This window comes from Rhinoderma darwinii, chromosome 3 (assembly GCF_050947455.1).
Source record: "Rhinoderma darwinii isolate aRhiDar2 chromosome 3, aRhiDar2.hap1, whole genome shotgun sequence".
Lineage (NCBI taxonomy): Eukaryota > Metazoa > Chordata > Amphibia > Anura > Rhinodermatidae > Rhinoderma > Rhinoderma darwinii.
The window spans coordinates 56,124,869-56,143,851 of NC_134689.1; the positions used below are offsets into that span (position 1 = coordinate 56,124,869).

General features: G+C 42.1%; 1 protein-coding gene across 1 annotated transcript in view; it reads right to left on the bottom strand.

Moving 5' to 3' along the window:
* The window catches only part of LOC142748943 (catenin alpha-1), a 148,036-nt gene that overhangs the window by 30,059 nt on the left and 98,994 nt on the right, over window positions 1-18,983 (bottom strand). Inside the window, exon 12 of the mRNA XM_075856366.1 lies at window positions 2,839-3,039. Coding sequence (XP_075712481.1) covers window positions 2,839-3,039 — 201 coding nt within the window. The remainder of the gene's footprint in view (window positions 1-2,838; window positions 3,040-18,983) is intronic.

Sequence of the window (18,983 nt, forward strand, 5' to 3'; positions counted from 1 at the left end):
GCATGGTCCGTCTGATAATTCACCGTCAGATGAAATCTTTCTAGGAGGAGAGGAGGCACCAGACCTGACATTAGGACTATAAACACCTTGCCCACATGGGGTAGACGAAATAGAAGAGGGCGGTGAAAATGAAGGCAAGTGAGAAGCTCTAGTCTGCCTGCGGGGCTGGCCACGGGGTGGGGGGGGCGACATGGACAGGGAGTCCATAAGAGGATGGGCAGAACATTCCACCCAGAATGGACTGAGTAATATTCGCCAGGTTATCAACCATTAGGAATAGGGAGTTAGCCTATTCCGAATCCACACCCATCTTACCAGGGCTGAGCACGACTGGGGGGTGGCAGAGGTGCAGAGGCCGCACGCATAGGTTTTTAGGTGTGAAGTTTGCCCTTTAGGGTCAGACATGGCAGTAGACAGGGTTACTTAACTTCACACTTTAGCAGTGAGAAGGAATAAACAGAAAATAAAAATCACTCAAGCTGCGTAGAAAGGAGTACTCCTATTCAGGGATTAATGGCTGGTTCACTTAGCGCTGCTAGAGAAGTGTACTAACTGAAATCTAGCACAGTAAAAAAATAGTATGTTCCCTTATAAAAACTAACTCCGTCTCTGTAGGCTAAGGCACCTGTAGGGGAATACAAGAAACAAAGATATCAGTTCTCCTGAGGCAAGAAGCAGCAGCCCTGTCCAGGAGGTCCTGTGTCCCCAGCAGCGTTCGTCCAAATAGAGGTGAGCAGAGGGGAGAGCTAAAGCACCGCTGGTGATCATGTGAGTAGACCGGCCAATCAGGAGAGACATAATTCCCCATAGATAGGGAAAGAAGCTCGCTGTAGCGCCACTGGTGCATACTACAGAGAAGGTCCCGCAAGCCACCCTCCCCGCGCAGTGAAGCACAAAATGGCACTTCCGGCGTAATGGCGCCGGCCATACAGTAAAAATTAGAGCTGTCGCCCAAAAGTGTCAGGGAGCGCACAGGGGGCTTAGGGAAAGTCCCAGGGAATAGGCTGGTCCGCCACAGTGCACAAGCGATTTGTGTGGGGGGGGGGGGGGGTAGATAACTCACTCAACTCTCCACCTCCCAGATGTACTAACCAGCAGGAGAACCCCCTCAGTGTTCCCGCCTTTACTAAGGGGACACTAGTGGGAGAGGTGTTTTAGAGGTGCTCCCTCAGGCTGGTGGGTGACAGAGAAGCTGGCGCTCATCCCGCTTGTTTTCATAGGGAGGTTGGACAACTGTGCATTTGCATAGGATAATGTGCGCCCACCGAATGGGAACAAAGGGATACCCTGTGACCCTAGTTCTTCATGATGAAAAGAATAAAATAACAATAAAATGCTTGGTAGACTTTGATGCTATAAACAGTTGTGTCTGCCTCCTACGGACACTAAGCTAAGACTGAATAGCTAAGTGTCTGTGGGCAGGGTATATCCTGTAGGAGGAGTCACTTTTCTATTTCATAGTGGCAATAGCATATATCCATGGTCTGTGTCCCCCAATGTAATGAACAAGAAATTTGTATTGCTCGTGGCTTTGAATGAGAACATTGAGGAAACATCCACAGTGCAGGGAAAAAGTTAAATGAACCTCTGTGTTAATGAATTCTCAAGATCTAATTGGCAAAAGATGTTTCAATTAAGGAGATTGGAAATGTGGGTTTCACAGCTGCTTTGCCCATTAAATAAAAAACACACACAACGCCTGGTTACGGACAAATCTGTTCAGTCTCGAGTAAAATTGGATAGTGTGAACCATACCGAGACGCAAACAACTTTCAGAAGACTTGTTGGAGAGATGCATGAAGCTGGAAACGTCTACAAAAACATTGCTACAAAGACCTGGGTGTACATTAATCCACATTTAGATAAATGGAGAAAATTCGGGACTGTTGCTACTCTCAGGAGTGGGCATCCTGTAAAGATCACTTTAAGAGCAAAACAGCAAAATATCTATTGGTGCTCATGGACATCACAAAGGAAACTGGTTCAGTGTCAGCGGGTCCTGTTTGTCTCTGCCACGCAGAATCCACCTGTAATCTATCACATCTATGTTACGAATTTATATGTGATAGATTACAGGTGGCTCCTGCATGACCCGCTGACACTGAACCTGTCAGGTCCGCGGGACTGATGGATTCAGGTCATAGCGAAAGATACAGCTGCTCTGCATAGAGAATACAGAGACACGCAGGACCCACTTTCACTGAACCTGTCAGTGCCGCAGCAGCTACAGGAAATATTTGGTGGAGGTGATTGCTACTAAAGGGGGGTATATAGGTTATTAAATACAAGGGTTCGCTTCGTTTTTCTACCCTCACTGTGGATGTGTACACTATGTGCTCAATAAAATACAGGAGCAGTACAATTATTTGCGGGTTATTAGTTTAGATAGATTGTGTTTGTCCATAATTGTGACTTAGATAACAATCAGACCACATTTTATTAGTAATCAATGCAGAAATCCAGGTAATTCTAAAGGGTGCACTTTTCATGCAACTGTAAGTTATATTACACAATTATCCAAACTTGTAGTCCTTCAAAGGAACTTACTCGGTAAACTGACTTTTAGGGATTTAGGGTTAGGGACTAAGAAGGTTTGTACTATAAAAAAAAAAAAAGTAATAGAAAATAAAACAGGGGCCAAAATCTATTATATTATATGTTCAAAAACTAAAATGGCATACTGTATGTTCATGAGGCACACTGGTTTGGGACAATTTCTGAGATTAGATACTAGCTTTTATGAAGTCAGTCTTTTTGAACAAAAAGATCTATCTTTACGGAGCACAACAATTTAAAAATTTGGACCTCTAAAAACATTGTACATGCTCTTAGGTATACCTGTGTTTGACAAAAGTTTAGTTGCTTCCAAAACTTTTTCGGTGTAGATTCCAGGTTCATAATTATCCATCTCTGAAGTAACAACATAGATAACTCTAGCTGCACGCCCACGTATTGCACCAGCTGTACGATCCAGCCCATCAACATCTTTTTCCTGAAGAGCTATAACACATTTATTGACATCCTCCAAAATATGATTTTCTGGAACAAAAAATAAATTATACCATTACTAAAATGAACACATTTGTTCAAATGCAGTTATCCTAACAAAATACTACCTATCCTAGATAGCAAAACCAAAGGGGATTATCAGTTGGAAGGACAGAGTGTGACTTTTACACATTAGGCCTAGCTTGTACAAGCTTCAAAGGATGGCAAATATGTCTCTCCAAGCTCAGGAGCCATATTGAGGTGAACTTGGGGATCAATGGACAATTTAATATTCATGGTGGTTCTCACCCTTTCACCTCACTGTCCAATCACCAACATCAGATTTACCTAATAAGTTGCTGAGTGGGCTCTAGAAATCGGAGATAAAATATGACTGTTATCATAAAAAAAAAAGTTCACATGCTGGGGTCAGATCTAAGTCTGAGTGTGCATCCATCATTTTACCACCCGCAAGAAAGCAGAAGACTCTACAGATTGTAAACATTAGGTGTTCTGTTTTTCTCTCTTATTTTGTAGCTGTTTTGCATGTTTTTGTATGTTATAATTAAACCAATAAAATCACCATACAGACTCATTAGTCAAACAATTATACAATCTTTATTAGTCCATACCAATGCACAAATTACCCCCCACAAATATATAAAAAAATATTTTAAAACAGAATGAAAAGCAGCCTCAAATGAAAACATCACAGTCACATAGGTATCCAATAATAATCTATATCACTAATGGCTCATCAAACTAGGTAAGGTGTCTAGACCGCAATCCTATGTGAGAAAGAGACCAAAACGTAGAGCTCCTTAGTAAATAAAAATCAGTTACCTATGGCTGGCATAGTTACATAGTTAGTATGGTTGAAAAAACACACATGTCCATCAAGTTCAACTAAGACATGGGAAAAAAGAAGGTAAACATTTCTACAAATTGGAGGTAATATTTTTTGTTCTAAGAAATTATCCAAGCCTTTTTTAAAGCCATCTACTGTCCCTGCTGTGACCAGCTCCTGCAGTAGACTATTCCATAGATTCACAGTTCTCACAGTAAAGAAGGCTTGTCACCTCTGCAGGTTGAACCTTTTTTTCTCCAGACGGAGGGAGTGCCCCTTTGTTTTTTGAGGGGGTTTTACATGGAACAGGATATCACCATATTTTTTGTATGTGCCATTAATATATTTATATAAGTTAATCACGTCCCCCCTCAGTCGCCTTTTTCAAGGCTAAATAGGTTTCGTTCTTTTAATCTTTCCACATAACTTAGATTCTCCATGCCCCTCATTAGCTTCGTTGCTCTTCTTTCTATTTTTCCCAACTCCAGGGCATCCTTTCTATGAACTGGAGCCCAGAACTGAACTGCATATTCTAGATGAGGACTCACTAATGCTTTGTAAAGTGGTAATATTACATCCCTGTTCCGCGAGTCCATGCCTCTTTTAATACACGACAATAACTTGCTGGCCTTTGAAGCAGCTGATTGACATTGCATGCTGTTATTTAGTTTAAGATCTAGAAGTACACCCAGATCCTTCTCAACAAGTGACTCCCCCACTGTAGGTCCCCCTAGGACATATGATGCATGCAGGTTGTTCGTACCCAGGTGCATAAAATTACATTTATCTACATTAAACCTCATCTGCCAAGTGGATGCCCAAGCATTTAGGGAAGATTTACACGGGCGTGTGCGTTTTGCGCCCGCAAAAGGCACTTAACAGCTCCGTGTGTCGTCACCATATGATGCGCGGCTGTGTGATTTTCGCGCAGCCGCCATCATTATGACACTCTGTTTGTAAGTTTGTAAACAGAAAATCATGTGGTCCTTTTCTGTTTTCAATCATACTTCTTACTGCTGTTGCGCGAATCACGCGCGCCCCACGGAAGTGCTTCCGCGTGGTGCGCGTGATTTTCACGCACCCATTGACTTCAATGGGTGCGTGATGCGCGAACAGCGCAGAAATATAGGACATGTCATGCGTTTCACGCAGTGGACACACGCTGCGTGAAAATCACGGACTGTCTGCACGGCCCCATAGGCTAACATAGGTCCGTGCGACGCGCGTGAAAATCACGCGCATTGCACGGACGTATTACACGTTCGTGTAAATACTCCCTTAGTGTGTTCAAATCAGCTTGCAATTTACGAACATCTTCCATAGACTGAACAATACTACATAGCTTGGTGTCATCTGCAAAAATAGAAATAGTGCTATTAATCCCATCCTCTATATCATTAATAAATAAGTTGAATAATAGTGGTCCCAGCACAGAACCCTGGGGTACACCACTTATAACCAGGGACCATTCAGAGTAGGAATCATTGACCACAACTCTCTGGATATGGTCCTTGAGCCAATTCTCAATCCAACTACAAACTATACTTTCTAAACCTATAGTCCTTAATTGACCTATTAGAGGTTTAGTCTAATGAGTAGGGCTCTTTAGTAAATAAAAATCAGTTACCTATGGCTGGCATGATGGCCGATTCACGAAAAGGAACACCGTGACCCGCGTTTCGCAACCTTCATCAGGAAAAGATTGTACTGGTACAAATAGGATTTAAATAGTGATCTACTAAAGCGGTATCCAATGGCGCATGACGTATCAGGAGGCTGCCCAATATCGACCCCCTGCATCATAGGTGTCAATACATGCAAACAGCTAGTGCCCATACATGCAGTTTACTCCTTAAATTTACAACATCTAATACGATTTCGGAACAGTCACATCATGTGCATGCGCGCTTAACCACTAGTGCAGACAATGGGAAGATATAATATAATAGTAACAATATAATAGTATCTACATCACTGCTCAGTATATAATAGTAGAAGAATCTTCTATTGGCCATCTAAAGTAATTGAAAAAAAGAAGGAACCGGGTATAAAATATTCAAAAACAAAATTAACCCCTTCACGACTGCCATACGACTGTATACGTTCCAACTGCAGATGCCCGATGCAGTTGTCACGTATATAAACTTTGACAGCCTGGAACGGGATTTGACGAGTACAGTGCTGCTTCAGTGTGAGCAGCGCTGCACTCTCATGTCTGCTGGGGCTTTGAGAGCCCCGGAACACACCCGCCACTGTAGATGGCGCTATCTACAGAGGGTTTTGCGATACCTAAGCTCCTTCCGGGATCGAAATCCCCAGCCATCGCTCTGGCCAAGGATTTCCCTCCTAAAGGGAGCCCCCGCCGTCTCTCCATCCCCACTGTAGATAGCGCCACCCCCTGCAGATAGCAACCCCCCACTGTAGATAGCGCCACCTAAACTCCCTATAGGAGCGGAATCCCCGGTGTCAGACCGAACTGGCCAGGGATTCCGCTTCCAGAGAAAGAGAGTGAGGATAGGGGCTCCCTCTAGGAGCGGAATCCCCGGCCAACACTCTGGCCAGGGATTCCGCTACTGGAGAAGCCCCTGGTGTCACTATCAATATATGGACAGTGACGTCAGGGGCTACTCCTGGAGCGGAATTGCTGCTCTGGCAGGGGATTCTGCTTTTAGAATTAACCCCTGACGTCATACGGACAGACATCAGGGGCTCCCTGAAGGAACGGAATCCCAGCCAGAGGGATTCTGCTCCTACAGGGAGCTACGGCGGTGCTATTTACAGGAAGGGGGTGCTATTTACGGGGGGGGGGGGCTATCTGCAGGGGGGATGTTGCTATCTACTGGGGGATCGCGCTATTTGCGGAGGGTGGCACTATCTACATGGGCGCTGTGGCGCTATCTACATGGGCACTGTGCATGGCACTATTACAGTGGGCACTATCTTTGTGGGCAATGGCACTATATGGGCAATGCGTCACACGGTCGGGAAATGGATTCAAATTTTGAGACACATAGATGCAAAACAGCCATGAAAATTGGACAGTTGATCTGTTGTTAACTGCATTTTTTTTTTCCACTGCTGTGTGTAAATATCGCCTTATAACCCCTCCAGGGTGACGGAGAGAGAAGACTAATTGTTACAAAGCTGTACAGTATATATATATATATATATATATATATATATATATATATATATACACATATACATACATACATACATACATACACACACACACACACACACACACATATATTTTATATATATATATATATATATATATATATATATATATATATATATATATATATAACACACACACGTAATTTTTATATATATTTATCTATATTATAAGTGTTTTATTTCACATTTTAAGCGATTTGTCTGCTCATGATAAAAAATAAAAACATGGATTTAACCCCTTACCGCACCAGGACGCACCAGTACGTCCCGTCTTGGCTAAAAACGGTCACCCTGTCAAAGGACAGGGTGACAGAACTGTGCCGTCAACTGTTTATGACAGTTGATTGGCACAGTAAGATGGCAGGGGACCAATCACAGCGGTCTCCTGCCGGCGATTGCTGTGATTGGTCAGTCACAGCAGACTGACCAATTACAGGTCCATGAGGTGGTGTATGTGATGGCGCTGGCTCAGAAGCTGATCCAGCGCTATCACCGCCGGGTATCAGCTGTCCAACACCCCGCTGTAACGGCCAGGACCGGAGCTAGACTCCGATCCGGCGATTAACCCCTTTGATGCAGCCATCGCTGCATCTAAGTGATTAGATCGCACCCTATGGTTGCTAATGGCAACCATCGGCACCTGCGGGGGTTCCGATGGTTGCTATGGCAACCGTAGACTAACAATCGCTTCCTAGTACGGAAGCCCATTAGGCCCTGCCGGGAGGCAAAGCCTAATAGGCTTGCTGACAGCTCTAATACACTGCACTATGTAGGTAGTGCAGTGTATTAGAATAGTGATCAGGGCTTCATGCCTTCAAGTTCCCTAGTCGGACAAAAAAAAAAAAGTTAAAACAAGTTAATAAAAATGTTGTAAAAAAATATACGTTTTATGTTAAAAAAAAATACTATAACAGCCTTTTTTCCAATAATAAGTCTTTTAGTATAGGAAAAAATTAAAAACGTTAAAAAAGTACACATATGTGGTATCCCCGCGTCCGTAACAACCCGAACTATAAAAATATCACTATTTAAAAATATCGCTATTTTACCCGTACGGTGAACACCTTAAAAAAATTAAATAAACTATTCCAGAATCGCTGTTTGTTAGTCACTACCCCTCGCAAAACAAAATTAAAAAAAAGGGATCTAAAAGTTGCATGTACCCCAAAATTATACCATTAGAAACTGCAGCCCGTCCCGCAAAAAACAAGCCCTCCCACAACTTTTTTGACGGAAAAATAAAAAAGTTATGGCTCTCAGAATATGGTGACACAAAAATTAAATAATTTGAAACAAAGGTGATTTTATTGTGCAGATGCTGCAAAACATAAGAAAAACTATATACATATGGTATTGCCATAATCGTACCGACCTGCAGAATAAAGTAAAATTGCCATTCATAGCGCATTGGCGAACGCCGTAAAAAAAAAAAAAAAAAAGAATAAAAAGTGATCAAAGAATCGCATGTACCCCAAAATGGTACCAATGAAATCTACAGATTGTACTGCAACAAATAAGCCCTCACGCAGCTCCGGTGGTGAAAAAATACAGAAGTTCTGGCTCTCAGAATATGGCGATGCAAAATTTGCATAACATCTGGCGCAATTTATCAGTGCGACACCGGCCACATATCTATGAATTATTATTTATTTACCCCATTATTATGCCCTCTTATTATGCCCTGATGTACTCCGGACAGCTTACATATGCCCCCACATCATAAACTGAAATACCTGCAAAACCCCAAACAAAACTACCACTAAGCTAAATCTACGCTCCAAAAGCCAAATGGCGCTCCGTCCCTTCTGAGCCTTGCAGCTTGCCCAAACAGCAGTTTACGTCCACATATATGGAATCGCCCAACCCCGGGAGAACCCGCTTAACAGTTTGAGGTATTTGTCTTCAATGGCAAGACATGGGTACAACATATTGTGCACTAAAATGGCACATACCTGTGGAAATTTGCAATTTTCACTTTGCACCATCCACTGAGTATTCATTTCTAATAGAAAAACAAAACCTGTGTGGTCAAAATGCTCACTACACCCCTTAATAAAATGCCTTCAGGGGTGCAGTTTCCAAAATGGGGGTCACTACTTGGGGGTTTGTTTTACTATTTGACCCCAGAGCACAAAAAAGGCCATACTCACTAGGTAGGTGGGTGGGTGAAAACCCGTTCCCATCAGGACGCAGACGGGTCAAAGAATGCTGCAGAAGGAGTGTGCATTAAATAGTGATAGCCCCTCCCACTAGTCTTGAGGGGAGTGGCGGACTAAGTGCTCAAAGGTGTGCGATAAATGAGTGTCAGTGTGGTGCTAGGGTGTGAATGGATGGTAAAAAATAAATATGTATGTATGAAAGTGTCAGAACTGTGTAATAATGTAATAAAAATAAATAAATAAATAAATGTGATGAATAGGGGTCAGTGCTGTGAATAGTACATGGGGTGTCAGTACTATGTGTAATACGTGGAGGGATAATGTGCTGGTCGTCAGGCATGGCGTATCTTGCCGAATAACAGCCTATTTGTAACGCCGCTAGTGTTAGCTAAAGCGGGCTGCTCTGCATTCCAAACCAAACGCCAGCACATCATGCCCTCCCAGCATATATATAAGACCCGGCTGCGTCCTGAAAAAAAGTGTAGTATAAGTAGTAAGAAATATCCATGAAACATGGGGTATTAGTTGTTATTTTGGCCAAAATACGCAAAGCTCGCAACCCAACGTCAAGGGTCCCCAGTGCCTTGCGAGTCCCTAACCAGAACTTTTCGTTCCTAATTTAAAAACACAAACAGAAAAAATGGGACATAAAGATCATCAAAACCACAAAAAAGGCCATACTCACTAGGTAGGTGGGTGGGTGAAAACCCGTTCCCATCAGGACGCAGACGGGTCAAAGAATGCTGCAGAAGGAGTGTGCATTAAATAGTGATAGCCCCTCCCACTAGTCTTGAGGGGAGTGGCGGACTAAGTGCTCAAAGGTGTGCGATAAATGAGTGTCAGTGTAGTGCTAGGGTGTGAATGGATGGTAAAAAATAAATATGTATGTATGAAAGTGTCAGAACTGTGTAATAATGTAATAAAAATAAATAAATAAATAAATGTGATGAATAGGGGTCAGTGCTGTGAATAGTACATGGGGTGTCAGTACTATGTGTAATACGTGGAGGGATAATGTGCTGGTCGTCAGGCATGGCGTATCTTGCCGAATAACAGCCTATTTGTAACGCCGCTAGTGTTAGCTAAAGCGGGCTGCTCTGCATTCCAAACCAAACGCCAGCACATCATGCCCTCCCAGCATATATATAAGACCCGGCTGCGTCCTGAAAAAAAGTGTAGTATAAGTAGTAAGAAATATCCATGAAACATGGGGTATTAGTTGTTATTTTGGCCAAAATACGCAAAGCTCGCAACCCAACGTCAAGGGTCCCCAGTGCCTTGCGAGTCCCTAACCAGAACTTTTCGTTCCTAATTTAAAAACACAAACAGAAAAAATGGGACATAAAGATCATCAAAACCACAAAAAAGGCCATACTCACTAGGTAGGTGGGTGGGTGAAAACCCGTTCCCATCAGGACGCAGACGGGTCAAAGAATGCTGCAGAAGGAGTGTGCATTAAATAGTGATAGCCCCTCCCACTAGTCTTGAGGGGAGTGGCGGACTAAGTGCTCAAAGGTGTGCGATAAATGAGTGTCAGTGTAGTGCTAGGGTGTGAATGGATGGTAAAAAATAAATATGTATGTATGAAAGTGTCAGAACTGTGTAATAATGTAATAAAAATAAATAAATAAATAAATGTGATGAATAGGGGTCAGTGCTGTGAATAGTACATGGGGTGTCAGTACTATGTGTAATACGTGGAGGGATAATGTGCTGGTCGTCAGGCATGGCGTATCTTGCCGAATAACAGCCTATTTGTAACGCCGCTAGTGTTAGCTAAAGCGGGCTGCTCTGCATTCCAAACCAAATGGCGCTCCGTCCCTTCTGAGCCTTGCAGCTTGCCCAAACAGCAGTTTACGTCCACATATATGGCATCGCCCAACCCCGGGAGAACCCGCTTAACAGTTTGAGGTATTTGTCTTCAATGGCAAGACATGGGTACAACATATTGTGCACTAAAATGGCACATACCTGTGGAAATTTGCAATTTTCACTTTGCACCATCCACTGAGTATTCATTTCTAATAGAAAAACAAAACCTGTGTGGTCAAAATGCTCACTACACCCCTTAATAAAATGCCTTCAGGGGTGCAGTTTCCAAAATGGGGGTCACTACTTGGGGGTTTGTTTTACTATTTGACCCCAGAGCCCTGCCATTGTGGGCTAATGCTGCGAAAATCACTAAAATAGGCCTCACATGCGCCTTTCACTCCTAAGCCGGGTCATATGTCCAGGCAAATGATAAATGCCTTGAGGGGTGTAGTTTACAAAATGGGGTCACTTCTCAGGGTTTTACACTCTACTCTGGTACCTAAGGGAGCTCTGCAAATGCGACATGGCGCCCGTACACCATTCCAGCAAAATCTGCGCTCTAAAAGCCAAATGGTGCTCCTTCCATGTTGAGCTCTGCCATGTGCCCAAACAGCCGTTTAGGGCCACACAAGGGAAAAAAAATTGGGTGTAAAACGACATATTTTTGGGAAAAAAAATAATTTTTCATTTTCACTGCCTCATTCTAATACAATCTATGAAACACCTGTGGGATCAAAATGCTCATCTACACCCCTAGATGATTACCCTGAGGGGTATAGTTTCCAAAATGGAGTCACTTCTCAGGGTTTTCTACTGTACTGGTACCTCAAGGGCTCTGCAAATGCACCCAAAAAACAATCAACCAAAATCTACATGCCAAGCAGCCATTCTGAGCCCTGCCATGTGTCCAAACAGCAGTTTATGTATTGCCGTACTCGGGAGAAATTGCTTTACAATTATTGGAGTGCTTTTTCTCCTTTATTCCTTGTGAAAATGAAAAAAACTCAACATTTTAGTGGAAAGAATGTCGATTTTCATTTTCACGGCATAATTCTAATAATTCATCAAAAAAACTGTGGGGTCAAAATGCTCACTATATAGCTAGATAAATTCCACAAGGGTTGTAGTTTGCCAAATGCGGTCACTTTTGCGGGTTTTGCAATATTTTGGCCCCCTCAGTGGCTTTGCAAATGTGAGATGGGGCCGCAAACCTTTCCAGCAAAACTTGAGCTCAAAAAGTCAAATGGTGCTCCGTCCATTCTAAGCCCCGCAGTGTGTCCAAACAGCAGTTTATTACCACATATGGGCTATTGCTGTGCTCAGAAGAGTTTGTTTTACAAATTTTGAGGTGGTTTTTCTCCTTTATCTATTGCAAAAATAAAAAAAATCTAAGCTAAAACGACATTTTATTAGAAAAAATTTAGATGTTCAATTTCATGGCATAATTCCCATAAATTCTGCAAAACCCGTGTGGGGTCAAAATGCTAACTATACCCCTACAAAAATTCCTTGAGGGGTGTAGTTTCCAAAATGGGGTCACTTTTTGGGAGTTTCCACTGTTATGGCCCCTCCAGGGCTTTGCAAACACGACATGGCACCGAAAAGCATTACAGCAAAATCTGCGCTCCAAAATCCAAATGGCGCTCTGAGCCCTGCCGTGGGTCCCAACAGCAGTTTATTACCACATATGGGGTATTGCCGTAATTGAGAGGCATTGCATTACAAATGTTGGGGTGCTTTTTCTCATTTATTCCTAGTAAAAACTAAAACATTGTATATTTTTTCAGAAAAAAAGTTAATTTTCATATTCACAGACCAGTTCCAATAAATTTAGCAAACAACCTGTGGGCTCAAAATGCTAACTATACCCCTAGAAAAATTCCTTGAGGGGTGTAGTTTCCAAAATGGGGTCACTTTTGGGGGGTTTCCACTGTTTTGGCACCACAAGACCTCCTCAAACCTGACATGGTGCCTAAAATATATTCTAATAAAATAGAGGCCCCAAATTCCTCTAGGTGCTCCTTTGCTTCTGTGGCCTGTGTTTCAGTCCATTAGGACCACATGTGGGATATTTCTAAAAACTGCAGAATCTGGGCAATAATTATTGAGTTGCGTTTTTCTGGTAAAACCTTCTGTGCTATGGAAAAAACTGTACTACAAATGAAGTTCGGCAAAAACAAATTAAATTTGTAAATTTCACCTCTATATTGCTTTATTTCCTGTGAAGCACCTAAAGAGTTAAAATAATTTCTGAATGCTGTTTTGAATACTTTGAGGGCTGCAGTTTTTAAAATGGGGTGATTTATGGGGACTTTATAATACATAAGGCCCTCAAAACCACTTCAGAACTGAACTGGTCCCTGAAAAAATAGCCTTTTGAAATTTTCTTGAAAATGTGAGAAATTGCAGCTAAAGTTCTAAGCCTTGTAAAGTCATAGAAAAATAAAAGGACATTCAAAAAACGATGCAAACATAAAGTAGACATATGGGAAATGTAAACTAGTAACTATTTTGTGTGGTATTACTATCTGTATTACAAGTAGATACATTAAAATTTAGAAAAATGCAGATTTTTGGAAATTTTCTCAAAATGTTGGTGTTTTTTACAAATAAATGTTCAATTTAATGACCACATTTTTTCAGTATAATAAAGTACAACATGTCAGGAGAAAACAATCTCAGAATCGCTTGGATAGGTAAAAGCATTCCGGAGTTATTACCCCATAAAGTAACACGTCAGATTTGCAAAAATCGGCTGTGCCCACAAAGCCAAAACAGGCTTAGACACTAAGGGGTTGAACTAATCTAGAAAATTAAAGCCTGACAAGTCTTGTAAAAAATGAAAGTAAAAATAGTGTGATATTCAAAGCGGTTGCAAAGACATTATCGTTTAAATAAGTGCAGATCATAAATGGAAAATTTTACCCGGATACAGGGGCAATAATGACCCTTGGTCATGAAAGGGTTAGTAATATATAAAAGTAAATATTGTAGTATATAAAGTAAATATTGGTCGCACCCCCAGTGGATTGCGGTCCCCATTGCAACGATAAATGCTACCAGTGGAGAAAACGAACCATAAACCAAGGGCATATTCTACCGTAATTATATCTTAATCAAACATATTCATATGCCACATGGTGGAATCTAAACGCATATCTACAATTAAAACACATTAATGTAAATAAAAAAAATATATAAATATGAATAAACCGATAAATAAAGTGTATACATAGTTGGGGGCCACGCGAAGGTGTGCACCATCCGTGCTCAACACGAATGGTGCAAGTTCTGCGGGCAGACCCCACTAATATCAATAATATTAAATACACAAACTAATATATGACACAATTTTTAACGATCATATATGTATTGCTTATTACCAGTTAAATAATAATAAAAAATATATACAACTATAAAAAGCGAAACAATCGCTGCAGGAGAGGAGATATAAATGCGCACGCCGCCGTTATATTTGTTATTTATTATAAATTTATTTTTCATTTACATTACTATGTTTTTACCAGCTCAGTTTCTGCACTGGCGGCTAAGTGCGCATATGCATGATGTGACTGTTCCGACCTCGTACCGGAAGATGTAAGGTCGGAAATGCATCTGTATGGGCACTCGCTGCTTGATTGGTTTGATGCTTATGACAGGGGGGACAATATTGGGCAGCCTCCTGATGCGTCATGCGCTATTGGATACCGTTTTAGTAGATCACTATTTAAGCCCTGTGTACTAGTACAATCACCACCTGACAAAAATTGCAAAACGCGCGTTGAGGTTTACCCTCTCGTGAATCTTCCATCTGCCATCATGCCAGCCATAAGTAGCTGATTTCATTTACTAAGGAGCTCTACTTTTTAGTCTCCTTCTCATGTAGGATTGTGGTCCTTACCTAGTTTGATGAGCCATTATTGATATAGATTATTATTGGATACCAATGTGACTGGGTTCTGTGATCGTTTCACTTGAGGCTGCTTTAATTCAGTTTTAATAATTAATTGTATATATTTGTGTGTGTGTGTGGGGGGGGTAATTTGTCCATATGTATGGACTAATAAATATTGTATAATTATTTGACTATTGAGTCTGTATGGTCATGATTTTTTAAGCTGGGGCATTTTTTGGTCTTACTGTGTGAGATAGTTTGTCTTGATCTAATATTGATGCTCGGGAGATAATATAGGTCATAATCTAAGTTTTTGTATGTCATCCTATTTGGTCTTTTTTTATATAATTTTTTTAAGCACAGTATCTTTTCTATTAAAGCCTACAAAAAAACGAAGTTTGGTCCTTGTATCCTCTAAAGAATTCATAGCCTTTCATGTGAGTGTAGTAACTCTGACTGTTGGAGAGCAGTGTGAATGTGTGTTGGGTCTTCTCGCCCATATTCGATAAGTGGTGGCAGCGATTTGTGCGGACTGTGTTGGGGTTTGACTTATACTCCATTTACAACACGAGTGGAAGTCAAGTTAGGGGTCAAGTTTTTAAAGAGGCTCTGTCACCACATTATAAATGCCCTATATTGTACATAATATGTTCGGTGCTGTAATGTAGATTACAGCAGTTTTTTTAATTTAAAAAAACAATCATTTTTGACGGAGTTATGACCTATTTTAGCTTTATACTAATGAATTTCTTTATGAACAACTGGTCGTGTTTTACTTTTTGGCCAAGTGGGCGTTGTACAGAAGAGTGTATGACGCTGACCAATCAGCGTCATACACTTCTCTGCATTCATTTACACAGCACATAGCGATATAGCTATATCGCTATGTGCAGACACATAAACACACTATAACGTTACTTCTCTTTACAACACCCAGTTGGTCAAAAGTAAAAACACGCCCAGATGGTCTTTAAGAAACTAATTAGCACAAATCTAAAATTGCTCATAACATGCTCAAAAATGATCGTTTTTCAAAATAACAACCACTGCTGTTATCTACATTACAGTGCCGATCAGACTATGTAGGAGATAGGGCACTTATAATCTGGTGACAGAGCCTCTATAAGTAGGCCTGGTGTATAACGCACAATTGAATCAGTTAATTGTTAATCTCCGCAGAGACTGTCAGGTGGGAACTGAACACATCAGTTCTATCTTCAGGAGTAAGATCTGGGATCTGCAATACCTATTTATCATATACTGGTAAGGGCGTTGAGGTCACCTTAGCTGATAACAAATGAGTATATAATGCAGATATAAGACGTTTGGGGACCTGTGATTTTAATATACCTATAAAGCGATATATAAATATAGTGACATTATTGGGTGGGAATGGAGATTGAAAGGCGTGGCGGAGTTGGAAGTATTGGTACCATTGCAAATGGGAGACTGTGAATCTCCTGTAATTGAGGTTAAGTGAGAAAAGACACTTCCCTAAATACATCTCTAACCATCGTCACTCCTAGACCCAGAACTGAGGGTCAGGTACAGCCTGTAGGGACGGTAAAGTGGGGTTGTGACACAAAGGTAAGGTCGAGTAAATTGAGGGTATTCTAAGTAGCTAATCAGGCGGTTTCCAGCAACCAGTGAGGTCATTAAGTGAGTTGAGTCCAATGAAGGTACATCTATACACCAGTTCCGCAATCACCGCAATTGGCCCGCTAGGTAATACAGGTATAAGTCTGATAATGCCATTCCTCCATCTACTTTGGGACGCTATATGGTGGTCAATTTAAGTTTAGATCTAGAACTACACAACCACACAAACGTAATAATCAAGGAGTTTAATGAGCGAAAATATGACTGGGGGACTGAAACTAGCACATGCTCTCATACGTACAGACATTTAGGTTGAATGACCATCTTAGGGCATGACCACACGTGGCGGATTTCCTCCACAACTGTCCGCATCAATGCCGCACAGAATCTGCGTTGCAGATTCTGCTGCGGATCTGCACAAAATGTGCAGTAAATTGATGCGGACTAGCTGCTGCGAACTGCGGTAAAAGTACTTCCCTTCTCCCTATCAGTGCAGGATAGAGAGAAGGGACAGCACTTTCCCTTGTGAAAGTCAAAGAAATTCATACTTACCGGCCGTTGTCTTGGTGACGCGTCCCTCCTTCGGCATCCAGCCCGACCTCCCTGGATGACGCGGCAGTCCATGTGACCGCTGCAGCCTGTTATTGGCCTGTGATTGGCTGCAGCCGTCACTTAGACTGAAACGTCATCCTGGGAGGCCGGACTGGAGACAGAAGCAGGGAGTTCTCGGTAAGTATGAACTTCTATTTTTTTTGACAGGTTGCTGTATATTGGGATCGGTAGTCACTGTCCCTGGTGCAGAAACAGTTACTGCCGATCGCTTAACTCTTTCAGCACCCTGGACAGTGACTATTTACTGACGTCTCCTAGCAACGCTCCCGTCATTACGGGAGCCCCATTGACTTCCTCAGTCTGGCTGTAGACCTAGAAATACATAGGTCCAGCCAGAATGAAGAAATGTCATGTTTAAAAAAGCAAAACGTATCCGCAGCACACATAACATGTGCATGACAGCTGCGGACTTGATTGCGGAACTTAGAATCTCCATTGAAGTCAATGGAGAAATTCCGCCATGAGTCCGCCACTGCTCCGCAACAGACAGAGCATGCTGCGGACACCAAATTCCGCTCCGCAGCCTATGCTCCGCAGCGGAATGTTACGCATCGTCTAAACGAACACTTCTAAATAGAAGTGGAAGTCAATGCAGAAACGGCTCCGCTGCGGATTAACGCTGCGGAGTGTCCGCAGCGGAATTTAAGTGAAATTCCGCCACGTGTGAACCCAGCCTTAATCAGGTTAATGCATCCCGCTACCGATAAAGGCAGCGTAGACCAAAGGTTCAGTCTTGTTCCTTCATGGGTCAAAAGTGGATCAATCGATTCGGCCTTCACATCTGTGTGATCAAGAACCATAACAATTCCCAAATATGTAAATTTAGTGACTACAGCCAAGCCGCATTGAGATACTAAAGGGTCTGGTGTTGGATTAGCGGCCGTATACATTATAGCTGATTTTTGCAAATTAACATTTAACCGAGAAAATTGCGAGAAGGTATCATGCAGGTGAACAGTGTGACCAAAAAAATTCATTAGGGTTGTGTAGAAGAACCATATAGTCTGCGTATAGGCCTACCACGCGTGTCCTTCCCTCCCACTGCACACCAGTTATCATGGGAGTGGATCTCAATCGAAGTGCTATGGCTTCTATGGCAATCGCAAATAAAAGTCGGGGAAAGGGGGCATCCCATGTCTTGTACCACGCGCGAGAAGAAAAGAATCACAGGGGATACCATTGACCATCACATTAGCCGTAGGGGATTTATAAGGAAGTTGATCCATAACATAAAATTAAGACTGAAGCCAAAACGCTGAAGGCAGGATAGAAGAAAAGTCTATTCGACAGACTCGAATGCCTCCATGGTATCTAGTGAGGCGATAGCCCAGGGCATATTGTTTGCTCTACCCCCTTGAATAGTCGTCTGGTAGTAGATTAACCAGGCATTAATCCAGTTTGATCTAGATGAATAATTGTTAGAATTACTTGGTTCAGTCACATTGCTAGTATTTTTGTTGGGATCTCATAGTTTACGTTGAGCAAAGCAATTGGCCTGTAAGAACCAGTCTTCAGGGTTTTTATCAGGCTTCAGTAGTACTAGAATAGATGCATCATAAAAGGTAGAGCAAAGTAAATGGATGAGTAGAGCCTGGTTAAGGCCTAATGCACACGACCATAGCCATGTGCACGGCCGTGATTTTCGGGTCGAGGGCCACGGAGTGTCACATGGCCGCATGCATTATTTCCTATGAGCCTGGACCGCAATACACAGCCGTAATAAGACATGTCCGTTCTTTTTGCGGTACAGGCTCCTGGGCCATGCACAGACCGCGGAAACCACGGTCGTGTGCATGGGCCGATTGAAATGAATGGTGCCGCAATTCACCTGTGGATTTTCGGGGGAATTGTGGCCGCAAAAGTACGTTTCTGTGCAGGGGGACTAAGAGTA